Source organism: Erythrolamprus reginae, chromosome 3, assembly GCF_031021105.1.
Source record: "Erythrolamprus reginae isolate rEryReg1 chromosome 3, rEryReg1.hap1, whole genome shotgun sequence".
NCBI lineage: Eukaryota > Metazoa > Chordata > Lepidosauria > Squamata > Dipsadidae > Erythrolamprus > Erythrolamprus reginae.
In genome coordinates, this window is record NC_091952.1 from 53,231,693 (window position 1) to 53,244,452 (window position 12,760).

The following is a 12,760-nucleotide window of genomic DNA, read 5'->3' on the forward strand; positions in this document are numbered from 1 at the left end:
TTATAAAACCCACAATACAGTCCACTCCTGCCTGGGTGGAGGTTGGACTCGATCAGTGTCTCCCAACCTTGGCAACTTGGCTGGGGAATTCTGGGAGTTGAAGTCCAAATATCTTCAAGTTGCCAAGGTTGGGAAACACTGGACTAGATGACCTACAAGGTCCCTTCCAACTGTGTTAATCTGTTAAAAATTGAAAATTTATGTTTCCACACTGAAATCACGATTAGGTTATTGCACCAATCAATATGTCTATCACTGGCAAAAACCTTTAAACAATAGTGGTAGGCAAAAAAGAGCAAGAGCTGTTATTTCTATAATTAGGAAATTATTTACATCATTCGCTGGCTGGGGAATTCTGGGAGGTGAAGTTCAAATATCTTAAAGTTACCAAGGTTGGGAAACACTGCTCTATATTGTGAACTATAACCAGCTGTACTCCAAAATGATTGAACTGCAATTCTTACATAATGCTCGAATTAATGATTTACTGATTACGAATACTGAAGAAAATTGAACGTGAAAAATTGAAAACTGGAGTACGAAGCAGAAGCCTCCGCAATCGATGAGGACTTTCCACCTGCGGCAAAGTCTTTGACACGGAAGAAGCTCTTCCTCTAGTCCGACAGTTTTACCGACAATGTTGAACGCTTACCGGAAGTGCTGTTAATGTTTGTATTAAAAAAAACCAAGTCGCGCAACAAAAACGTCATTTCCCATAAACGTTTGCGGGAATCGGAACCGCATCGCCTGGAGTCAACATGCCGAAGTGAGTGAACTGGGTGGATCACAGATGGAAATGCAGGACGGCTGGGTGGGGGAATGTGTTCTGAAAAAGAAGATTCTGCAATACGAATAAGCGTCTCTTATTAGCTTGGCTAAATGGATTTCTATTTGAACATCGCTTTAGGTTTTCCTCCAGTATTTGCGGTTGAAGTTTCTCCCCTTCTTTGAAATACATTTCCAGGAATATAAATTTCCTTGACTGCCAAGTACATTAAATACATTTTGGCTATTTGCTGAAATGAATTGTGTGTGATTGATGTTTCCAGAATCAGGAGTTGGGTCTAAGATTGCTAGGTAAACATTTATATACAAACAGGAGAGACACATTTTTTCTCCTAATTTTGTTGCTAGGAATGTTAAACTATTACAGAAAATTGATGGATACAGATACAGTATAGCTTTAGTAATATACTACTCAAAAAAATAAAGGGAACACTCAAATAACACATCCTAGATCTGAATGAATGAAATATTCTCATTGAATACTTTGTTCAGTACAAAGTTGAATGTGAAAAGCATGTGAAATAGATGGTCAATCAGTGTTGCTTCTTAAGTGGACAGTTTGATTTCACAGAAGTTTGATTTACTTGGAGTTACATTGTGTTGTTTAAGTGTTCCCTTTATTTTTTTGAGCAGTGTATATTTGAAGTAAATGCAACTGAACATTTAAGATTTTTGAAGAAAAATAAGCTTTTACTACAAAAGCAAAATTGGCTTTACTATAGGTTGGCTTACTGAAATATATTAACCTTTTTCTAACACGTATTAAAGAACTTAGTAGCAAATTATTCCTACTTCCTATGAATATTTGTTTTGTCTTTCAGATTTTATTGTGATTACTGTGATACTTATCTCACCCATGACTCTGTAAGTAGAAATTTTCACACTGTTATGATCAGAAATTTAAAAGTAGTTTTCCATTCAATTATTAGTTCTGATTATATTCCTTATTTAAGAATTAAAGTTTTGAACTGATTATTATCAGTTTTAATGAGAATGAATGTGTTTAGATACTCAGGCTGCATCTGTTTAAATATGTGTTTAATTGCAGTTATAATTAAAGCCATGAGAGAGAAATGAACGTGTGTAACATAAATGTAAATTCTAAAGGCTATGAGAATTTATTGGGAAGCTATTTTTATGACCAGATACATATGCATTGGAGATAATTTGGGGGTTTGTAAGTATGATGAGTGCTTGGAGAGTAATGGGGTGTTCTTTTCTTGCAGCCATCTGTGAGGAAAACTCATTGCAGTGGCAGGAAACATAAAGAGAATGTGAAAGATTACTATCAAAAATGGATGGAAGAACAAGCACAGAGCCTGATAGATAAAACAAGTAAGTTTTATCTCAAATAGTGTTGTATTTCTTAGTTCTGATGTTCTGGTATGAAGTACAGACGCTATTTTATTCTAATCTCATAAAATGTTGGAATGAAATTATATAAAGATATTTAGGATTGTGTTTGACAGCAGAGTAACTGTTCATAAAATGGTGGACAACGTATGGTAGACAAAGATTTAGTCTATAAGGAATAAGTCCAAATTAAGTGCTGAGAACTGGCAAAAGATATCTACATTTTGAAAACAGACTGAATCTAAATACTGTATAGTTATTTATTTAACCTTTATTTGCCATAAGTCTGCAGAGATTCTCAATAATCCAGGTCATGGTTGTCCCAAAAATGTTTTTTCAGGAGGCAACTGGACTTTCTTTTTTCTTTGAAGATGTTTTGCTTCTTCAGCTCTGACAGGATAGTGGGGAATGCAATGATTTATATTCCTTGCAGACAGCTAGTCCTTTGCATCCTTTTAGCCAAAGCGCTTGGAAGTTTATCTGTGTCCTCAGGGTCATTTGAGTAGTGCTCCTGGTTCTTGTAGTCAGCAATTTGCCACCCAACTGCAATGGACTCTCATTGCATCCCCATGATAAAAGGATTTAGTAGTGATATGGATTCTTGTCACCTCCACCATTAGAACCTCTCCTTATTGGTCATGTAATCCAGAACATTAAGGGGTTTGGAAAGAATTTCAGAAGTCATGTTCTACATGATTTCTTTACCTTATGATTGATGTCTATAGAAAATCCATATCTTCCTCAGCTTCCTGTATTAGGAATGGATTCTAAAAGTTTATAGCTGGGTAGAAATAACTGCTTTATTTTAGTGGAAAATATTGAATTCATGTTCTAAAATCCTAAAGGAAAACTCTTGATACAGTCAGTATTTCATGAGAAATATTCAATATCTTTGTATAGAACTGGTATGGTTATTTGTAGAAATTAGAAATAGGAAATTATTTTTATTTGATATTTTCTGAACACATTGATACCTTGTTTGAAGTTTTGAAAAGCAATTCTATTTTAGTCAGTCGCTGCTTTCAGGTTCTTCATGAACATTCTACATGGAAGTTGATCCCAATGAATTCACTGCAACTTGCTAGTAATTATAATTAGGATTTCAGACTCACTGTATTTTTCAGAGTATAAGACACACCTTTTATCCCCCCCAAAAGAGGGGGAAACTTGGGTGTGTCTTATATAACGAATGTAGACCCAGCCACCCTCTCCCTTTGGCCTCTGCCTCCCAACAATTTACTACCTTGCAGCAAACAGAACAGAGCCTGTTAAGCCAAGCAACTCAGCATCATCTTACTGGCCCTAAGCTGACTTGAGGCTGCAAAGCAAGACACATGCTAAAATGAAAGTGAAACTAAAGTGCAGCTTTAGCTGGAAACAGGCAAGAGGCAGAGGCAGGATTTTATTTTCTTGTGCTAATCAGTTGCTGAATCTGGATGTAAGGAGATATAACTATAAATGTCTATAGAATGTTCAAATTATTAGACTTATTTTTAATAGACTTTTATTATTGTTCTAGACAACTTGACAAAATGAAGAAGCTTTTTAAAATAAATGCTTGATCTGAAGAGGCCCAGTGCTATTGTATCTTCTTTTAAATAATAGAGAATAATGTATACTTCCAAAAAGCCAGGCACGCATGCAAAGAAATACACAGTAAACAGTGTATATCTGCTGTGCTGTTTGTTATTTGGCAAATTGCTGGGAGGCAGAGGCTTTTTTCCCTTGTTTTCTTCCCCCCAAACTAAGGTGCGTCTTTTACCCCTGTGCATCATATCCCCATGAAAAATACTGTAGCTGGGAATAATTCTCACAGAATTTGTATCAGTGTGCAAATTGTGGAAAAAGTGGAAGCTTGGAAAAAGTGTTTGTATATTAGGTGGTAATCTCTTATTTTTATACTTGAAAATATTTAAAATTGATGAAATTGATAGAATTTGATTTTGAAATTAAATATTTTCAATAAGAAATCCAGACAATTGTATACCATAATAAGGTGGATTATTTGAAACTTTACAGAATTGCACTGTATATGTTGTACAACAATTGGGAAAATATTTTTTCAGTAGTCTGTTAATATTTATATCTTTCTGATTTTTCCCATTAATATAGCGGCTGCATTTCAGCAAGGCAAAATCCCACCTACCCCGTTCTCTGCTCCACCTCCTGGGGGAGCAATGATACCACCACCGCCTAATATCCGTATGTATGAATATTGTTACCCTATTTCTGATAAATCTAGTATATAGAAATCTAAGAGAGAATACTATATTATATAATAATTTAATAATACAGCGTTCCCTCGATTTTCACGGGTTCGAACTTCGTGAATAGCCTATACCACGGTTTTTCAAAAAATATTAATTAAAAAATACTTCGCGGTTTTTTTCCCTATACCACGGTTTTTCCCATCCGATGACATCATACTTCATCACCAAACTAATAATTTTTGCAAATAAATAACAAAAAAAATTATTATTGTTAATAAATAATTATGTTTATAAATATCAGGATCACTAAGTGCCTTAATCAATGGGGAGTACCAGTAATAATGGTGAGTAAATGGTTGTTAAGGGAATGGGAAATGGTAATTTAGGGGTTTAACCCTGCTGTTCTGTTCGGGTCGTATGTGACCCGAAGCCAAGTTTGAGTCCCTGTAAAAAATTTTCCCTGCATATCTGAAACTTGAAATTTCATGCTGGTTCATCATTTCAGGGGTTCTCTCTATGAGAATTTTTTTGGGGGGGTGGGGGGCTTAGTTTTTGCTGGGCAAAAAAAGTTACAAATCTTATGTTCCCGGGTCACCCTGACCCGGACCGAAAACTCTTCATTTGCAGTGCTTATGTTTGGTCTTTTTGAAAGCTTTTTTCACTTGGAAAGTAGTCTGAACATTTCTGCACACAATGATATGAAAATTGAAATGAAAAAAGTAAATCTTATTGGTTTATTTTGCGGATATAATGCATGCCCCCCCCCCGTTTTTGTGAAATTTTTTTCAATTTATGGATAGTTTTGCTTGCAAAATGCATTCTATTTTACTAAAGTTGGTGTGGGATTGGTAGCTTGAACATTTCTGAATATAAGAAAAATATAAAGGAACTGAAAAAAATGATTCTTATTGGTTTTTTAACATCAGAAATAAGGCCTCCCCCCCCCCTTGGCTGCTTGCAACCATTTTCACTTTTTATTTTTTTATGCTCCAAATCCGAAATATTCTTTAAAATCTTAGGCATTCATTTACTCAATTTAACAATGCTGATCATCAAAAAATATTTTTGGGGTGGTGGCTAATTGTTTTCTGGGCAAAAAAAAATCATAACTTTGAATCTGTTTCTGTTCGTATGTGACCGGACCAAAAATAATTTTTTTAGGTACTTGAATTTGATCTTTTTGAAAACTTTTTCAACTGGAAAACTAGTTTGAACATTTATGAACATAATGATATGAAAATTGAACTGGAAAAATTGAGACTTATATTTTTATTTTGATCAAAAAGCCCCTCCCCCCATCCTTTTTAAATTTCGTGTCAATTTCTATTTTTTAAGGCTACAAATCCCTAAGGAATTTTCCCCCAAAAGGTTTGATATACTAAATTGAACATTTCTGAATATAAGAAAAATATAAATGAACTGAAAAAAATGGTTCTTATTGGTTTATTTTTGCCACAAAAGGGCCACCCCCCCTCGGCCTTGCTGTGTGCCATTATTGTCACTGTTTATACATATTTGTCTAGAAATATTTGGAATATCCTTTTGAAAATCAACCACATTGTAGCCAGAGAACTAATTTTATGAAACAAATCCATTTTACTAAAAAAAAGTATGTAAGTTTGAAATTAACAGCATAATTTTTATATAAATTGAAATAATTGAGGCATACTTTATGTGCAAAATAAACCAATATGCATCAATTTTTCCAGTTCAATTTTCATATCATTATGTTCAGAAATGTTCAAGCTACCAATCCCACACCAACTTTAGTAAAATAGAATGTATTTTGCTAGCAAAACTATCCATAAAGTGAAGACTATTTAAAAAAAACGGGGGGGGCGTGCATTTCATCAACAAAATAAACCAATATGCATCAATTTTTCCAGTTCAATTTTCATATCATTATGTTCAGAAATGTTCAAGCTACCAATCCCATACCAACTTTAGTAAAATAGAATGCATTTTGCAAGCAAAACTATCCATAAATTGAAAAAAATTTCACAAAAACAGGGGGGGCGTGCATTATATCCGCAAAATAAACCAATAAGATTTACTTTTTTCATTTCAATTTTCATATCATTGTGTGCAGAAATGTTCAGACTACTTTCCAAGTGAAAAAAGCTTTCAAAAAGACCAAACATAAGCACTGCAAATGAAGAGTTTTCGGTCCGGGTCAGGGTGACCCGGGAACATAAGATTTGTTACTTTTCTTAAACAGAACAGTGTTAAGGGAAGGCTTGTGATACTGTCCATAGCCAAAAATGGTGTATTTACTTCCGCATCTCTACTTCGCGGAAATTTGACTTTCGCGGGCGGTCTCGGAACGCATCCCCCCGCGGAAATTGAGGGAACACTGTAATTTATTAGATTTGTATGCCGCCCCTCTCCGGATACTCGGAGCGGCTCACAACATTATTTTATTTTAATATTAGTTTATTATTCATTTTAAAGGATACTGCTGCTATTTCTAATAAGTTATGATCCAATAGGCACTTGCATATAAATTTTACACTTGCACATAAATTTTAACATAACTAAAATGTTTTTTTCATTATGAGATACTGAATTGATATAAAACTGATTGACATTTGTTTTTTGTTATACTTTAGCTGGTCCTCCACGGCCTGGTATGATGCCAGCACCTCATATGGGTGGACCACCAATGATGCCAATGATGGGACCACCTCCTCCAGGAATGATGCCAGTTGGACCTGGTAGGTTATATTGAATAAATGCTTACATCTTCCTATTCTGAAAATGTATATAGTAAAAGACTAGCTGCTGTACATTATATCCTTTTTCTGGAACAGCTAGTGGCTACTGACCTCTACCAAGGATCAGGATTTGGACTGTGCCATAGCAAGAAAAACATCTTTAGAAGTGATATATTGGGGATTGCCACAAGAAATTTTATGAAAGAAACAAGTCTGCGCCAGTATCATTGTAGAAGGATGACTTAGAAAGTTTAGAAATAAAGATTAGTTCTTATCGTTATCGTACAGGGAAACTCACAGTATTTCTTCTCTAGAATTTCCAGACCTCTTTACTTTGGAGTTACTTTATTAGCTTCTCTCACTGATCAAATATATAATGTATGTAGGTTTACAGAAGGAAGGAAATATAGGCTAAAACTATGATATTCCTCCCTCCCTCCCTTCTCTTTTAAATAAATCAACACTTCTAATAGTTTTAATCTTTAGTTCATTCAAATATGGCATATTGTGGATATGATTTCTCTTTATTTCTTAGTCCCATTCTTCAAGGCTTTCACATTTTGTAAATTCAGTGGGAAAAATTATCTAGGCCACTTTGTCATTTGTGTTTCCTTTTTAAATTTTAAAACCTCAGCTAATTTTTTTTGTAGATCCAGTGAAACATCCTTTTTTTGGCCTGTCAGTTGTAAATCTATTTTTGCTACCTTCTCTGTTTTGTCAGATAAAATTGGTTCTGTCATTTCCTCAATAACACTTTTTGGGCATAGTCTATCCATAGAAACAGACATCACTATTGACATAGATATTGTAGCTACTATTTTCTGATACCATTAAAAAAAAATCTTCAGTGTTTTTGTTTAACATCAGTGCTTAACATCATATTATATGATAATAAATTCTTCTTCTAAGAACTGTAGTTCTCTCTAGTGTCGTTTTTGAAATCCTGAAATTGTCTATCATTATGTTTTATAAAAATTAAAAGAATTATTTCCCACAAAAAGTTGTTTATTCTTTAAAATTAATTCTAATATCTTATTGTACAAGTTTTACTATTCCAATTTTATCTGGTCCCTTAGTCCATTTATAAGATCAAAGTAATTAGGTTTTTGCTGTTTATTTTTTTAAATAATATATTACCATAATTTAAATAAATGATATGTAATACATGTCTATTACTTTGGTCCCACATATCGCCTCTGTTAAAAAGAGTTCCATTCATACAACATTGCTTTCTTTCTACTTTCCTATGAAGGGCTCTATATTTGCACTGAAAAATCTCTTGAAGAACTTAAGAATAGTGCACAATAGAATACAAGTGGCCACAGACATGAATAGTCGTTGAATGAGCAGATAAATATGCATCCTTCTGCAAGAATATGAAACAGTATGTTGGTTCTGATAAGATTTAGGAAACCGCCTATAAAATCTTCTTGGAATTTGCTTTTGTGTTGCAAAATGTTAAGAAAATATAGAAAATGCTCCACACAAATAGGAAGATCCTTTTCATCACAACTTGATAAGCATTGTGACATATTAGCCTATAAATTAGTGGTTCGTGTTTTCTTTGCTTTCATAGGTCCAGGAATGAGGCCGCCTATGGGAGGACATATGCCAATGATGCCAGGGCCACCAATGATGAGACCTCCATCCAGACCCATGATGGTACCAGCCAGACCAGGAATGGCTCGCCCAGACAGATAAAGTGGAATTGGACATACTGCTCCTTTTTCTTTTTAAAGATGTATGCCTTTCTGATAAGATGTGGAAGTTGCATTGCCCAAATTATCAACTGTTTTTAAAATAATTGGGAGGGAGATAAAGCCAGGGGAGGGGGGAACCATAAATATTGGACAACGGCGTTGTAGTATTTCCCAAATAATTTTTCATGTTTGTTGTTAAAATAAAATTTCGATATTTGGTTTCTCATATTTTGTGCGCTGAAACTAGGATTATTCCATTAAAATAGTAATAATTTATGGTGGTATATTTCTCATGGTAGGTGATTCTTTCCATACCTTTCCAACTTGTATAGGCATTCTATTAACACTTAATTCCTAACTTGTTCTCATACTTAGTGTGTTTTTATCAGTGAAATGATAATGTCTAGGGCAGTGATGGCGAACCTTTTTTTCTTTGAGTGCCAAAAGAGCATGTGCCGCCCCGAGTCTGCGAAGAGGGGTGGCATACAAATCTAATAAATAAATAAATAAATGTGTGCATGCCATTGCACATGCACAAGTGCCCATGCCCAAAATTCAATGCCTGGGGAGGGCGAAAACAGCTTCCCCCATCCCCATGGAGACCCTCTGGAGGCTGGAAATGGCTTGTTTCCCAGTAAGCTTGTTTCACCCTCGACAGGCTCCAAAGGCATCCCTCGAGCTCGGGGAGGGTAAAAATGCCCTCCCCTATCCCCCTGGAACCCAAAAATGTCCTCCTAGAGCCTCTGTGCAAGCCAAAAATCAGCTGGCTGGCACACACATGCATGTTGGAGCTGAGTAAGGCAATGGCTAGCGTGCCAGCAGATATGGCTCCGAGTGCCACCTGTGGCCCCCATGCCATAGGTTCGCCATCACTGGTCTAGGGCAGGCGTAGGCAAAATTGGCTCTTCTATGACCTGTGGACTTCAACTCCCAGAATTACTGAGCCAATCATGCTAACTCAGGAATTCTGGGAGTTGAAGTCCACCTGCCATAGAAAAGCCAACTTTGTCTATCCTTGGTCTAGGGTATTCCCTCACCCTACACTTAACCACTCTGATCATTGTTTTATAACAGTGGTGGCACATGGAGCCATATCGGAGGGCATATGAGGCGTTGCCCTATGTCAACTCAAGCGCGCATACGTGTGCTGGCCAACTAATTATCAGCCTTGTAGAAGGCCGTCTTGCCCTCCAAAGGCTTCAGGGAAACTTCGTTGAAGCCCCGGAATGCGAAAAACAGCACAACGGGCAAATTGGAAGTCCTTTTTTTCTGAACTTCCGGTTTATTCATTTTGCCATTTTTTCACCGTCCCAGGCTTCAGTGAGGCCTGTGCGCACGTGTGGGATGGGATGTGTGTACACATGTGCAAGGGGCAGTGAGGGAGGGATGCTCATGCATGGGGGGAGGGGGAATGGGTGTGGGTACACACACACACACACCCTTTTGGCATGCGAGCCAAAAGGTTCAGCACTATTCGAGAACAATCTAGAACAATCTTGAAGGCTTCCTTCCAATACAGAGTTTAGAATAGTACTGCTAGTTGTGAATGGGATAGGAGAAAAAGACTAAATTAAACTTTCTGCTCCTTAGTCTGTGGGCCAGAAAATAGTTTGCACAATTTGAGGTGCAAGTGATTTTGCATCTTGTTGCATCTTGATACTTGTTACATTGGGTGGAATGACAACTGATGATCAGTATACAAGATGGGTTCTTAATAGTAAATATTTCAGTAACTTACACTTGCTTTCTTCAGCTATACAGAAAATTTCTGTACTTCAAGGCAAATATATGCACTGTTAAAATTAAACAATTTGAAAACATACCCAGTGTGCTTTAAATGTATACATGAGCATCCGCATAAATATCTTGTAAATCGGAGAAAGCCTTTCATAAACTTCTTCCTTCGGGATTAATACTTGATGTGGCAAAGTCAGTAGAAGCTGGTAGGAGCAGTGCCAGAATTATTGTTGCTAAGCAACATGGCCATGTGATGATGTGCTTCACAACAAAATTGCTTAATGACAGAAATTTTGGTCTCAATTACTGTCATTAACTTAGGGCTGTATGTAATCTTACTTTATAAGAACAAATGCATTTGAAACGTGAAAAGTATAAACTAATGGAAATGTGAAATTGTTGATTTTGGGGAAGCATGGTGGACTAAAGATGTCTCTGTGAAAGCAGAGCTGACAACCACAGCAAATATTGAAGGACTGGTGAATAGACTGATTCTTGGGAACCACTCTGGATAGTCAGAGCAGGGTGGTTGCCCAAATATGCTCAACATAGAAACATAGAAGACTGATGGCAGAAAAAGACCTCATGGTCCATCTAGTCTGCCCTTATGCTATTTCCTGTATTTTATCTTAGGATGGATATATGTTTATCCCAGGCATGTTTAAATTCAGTTATTGTGGATTTACCAACCATGTCTGCCGGAAGTTTGTTCCAAGGATCTACTACTCTTTCAGGAAAATAATATTTTCTCACGTTGCTTTTGATCTTCCCCCAACTAACTTCAGATTGTGTCCCTTTGTTCTTGTGTTCACTTTCCTATAAAAAACACTTCCCTCCTGGACCTTATTTAACCCTTTAACATATTTAAATGTTCATGGCGACTTTAAGCCTGGCAGGCTCCAGCCCCCAGAATTCCCCAGCCACCTTTGCATAATCATGGCAATGCTCCAATAAAGATGAAAGAAAATACTGTATGAAATTCTATACAAACAGAATTATAAAAAGCCAGAAAATCTGTGGATGAATGACATTTATTTAGGAACAATTGTTTAAAACAAGTAGAATAAATAATGTTGGCTGTGTCATATAAATTTAAATATATTTTAAGCCATTGTAAGATAATATGTAAAAATGTACATTTTAAATAGGAAAGCACTAAAGCAACTGAACTGTTTAAAACTGCAGAAGAACGGGCACTTTAGAGGCTTAGCAGCTCTGTGCCAACAGATATGGAGAAATATGTGGCCTAGAGATTTGAAAATGCTGGAGAAGAGAGGGAGGGAATATGCAAATTGCACCAAGTCATTATGCAAGAAATTATTTCATAAAATCTTACAAAAGCAAGAATTAGATGCCAATGCCAATTGTCAAATGAGTGCTAAGTGAATGGGTATTTTTCAGAAAATATAAATAAATGGAATCAAATAGTTAATATAAGATAAATAATGAGAGGTTGGAAATAAAGAATGGCAATTTATTTCTGATAACTGATTTTAGTATGTGTTAGTAGGTATTGGTAGGAGAACAGAGGTCAACCCTAGATCCTTTTGTGTGGTGTCTCAGGATTTGGTCCTCTCTCCTTTCCTATTTTAACATTTACATGAAACCATTGGGTGAGATCATGCGACGATGTGGGGTGAGGTATCAGCAATATGCTGATAACACCCAGTTATATATCTCCACCCCGTGTCAGTTCAGTGAAGCAGTGAATATGATGAACTAGTGACTGGAGGCTGTGAGGGTCTGGATGTGAGGTTAGACCTAACCCTGACAAGGCCAAGTGGCTGTGGGTATTGCCTCTGAAAGACTATATCGACTGTCCACCCTTGATTTGGGGGGGGGGGAGAGAGAAATTGCCCCCCGAGTGAGTTCGCAATTTGGGTGTCCTAGACTCACATCTAAGATTACACCAACATTTGACGGCTGTAACTAGGGGGATCTCTTCAGAGTCTGAAGGAATGGTGGTTAAGAATAGGGAAGGGAATACGACGCATACCCATTCTCCGTACTGAAGGAGTGGGTCCAGCAGTCACGTGGGTTGCTCCTGTCCAATCCGATGGGACTGAGCCTAGTATTAAAAAAGCCTGCTGGATCCGCCCCTTCCCCAGAATTCGCTCAGTCCCGCTATCCAGCGGTCGTGCGAACACTCATTCCTCTCAAAACACCTTCCCTTCGATCTTTCTCTTCTAAAACAGTAAGATTATTCTATTATTAAAGCTTGCCGGCAGTGGATTCTACTCAGCCCTACCGGGCTTCGAGT

The 12,760-nt window shown here is 36.7% G+C and overlaps 1 protein-coding gene across 2 annotated transcripts; it reads left to right on the plus strand.

The window, feature by feature from the left end:
- Nucleotides 1-678: 678 nt before the first annotated feature.
- Nucleotides 679-10,583, plus strand: SNRPC (small nuclear ribonucleoprotein polypeptide C). Of its 2 annotated transcripts, none has more exons than XM_070748876.1 (6): nucleotides 679-766; nucleotides 1,608-1,650; nucleotides 2,013-2,121; nucleotides 4,252-4,341; nucleotides 6,959-7,063; nucleotides 8,640-10,583. In XM_070748876.1, exons 1-6 carry the CDS (start codon nucleotides 759-761, stop codon nucleotides 8,762-8,764), a joined length of 480 nt encoding a protein of 159 aa, XP_070604977.1. In that variant the 5' UTR covers nucleotides 679-758; the 3' UTR covers nucleotides 8,765-10,583. The 2 variants fall into 2 exon arrangements, with proteins under 2 accessions (XP_070604977.1, XP_070604976.1); XM_070748875.1 differs by having other exon boundaries at nucleotides 728-1,077; nucleotides 8,640-8,989.
- The last annotated feature ends 2,177 nt before the right edge of the window (nucleotides 10,584-12,760 follow it).

What these genes read in the sequence shown, in the direction of transcription:
- SNRPC (XM_070748875.1), top strand. Translation starts at nt 1,040, where the DNA reads ATGTTTCCAGAATCAGGAGTTGGGTCTAAGATTGCTAG. An exon ending in GAGCCTGATAGATAAAACAA is followed by an intron (nt 2,122 to 4,251) that starts GTAAGTTTTATC and finishes CCATTAATATAG; the next exon opens with CGGCTGCATTTCAGCAAGGC. An exon ending in AATGATGCCAGTTGGACCTG is followed by an intron (nt 7,064 to 8,639) that starts GTAGGTTATATT and finishes TTGCTTTCATAG; the next exon opens with GTCCAGGAATGAGGCCGCCT.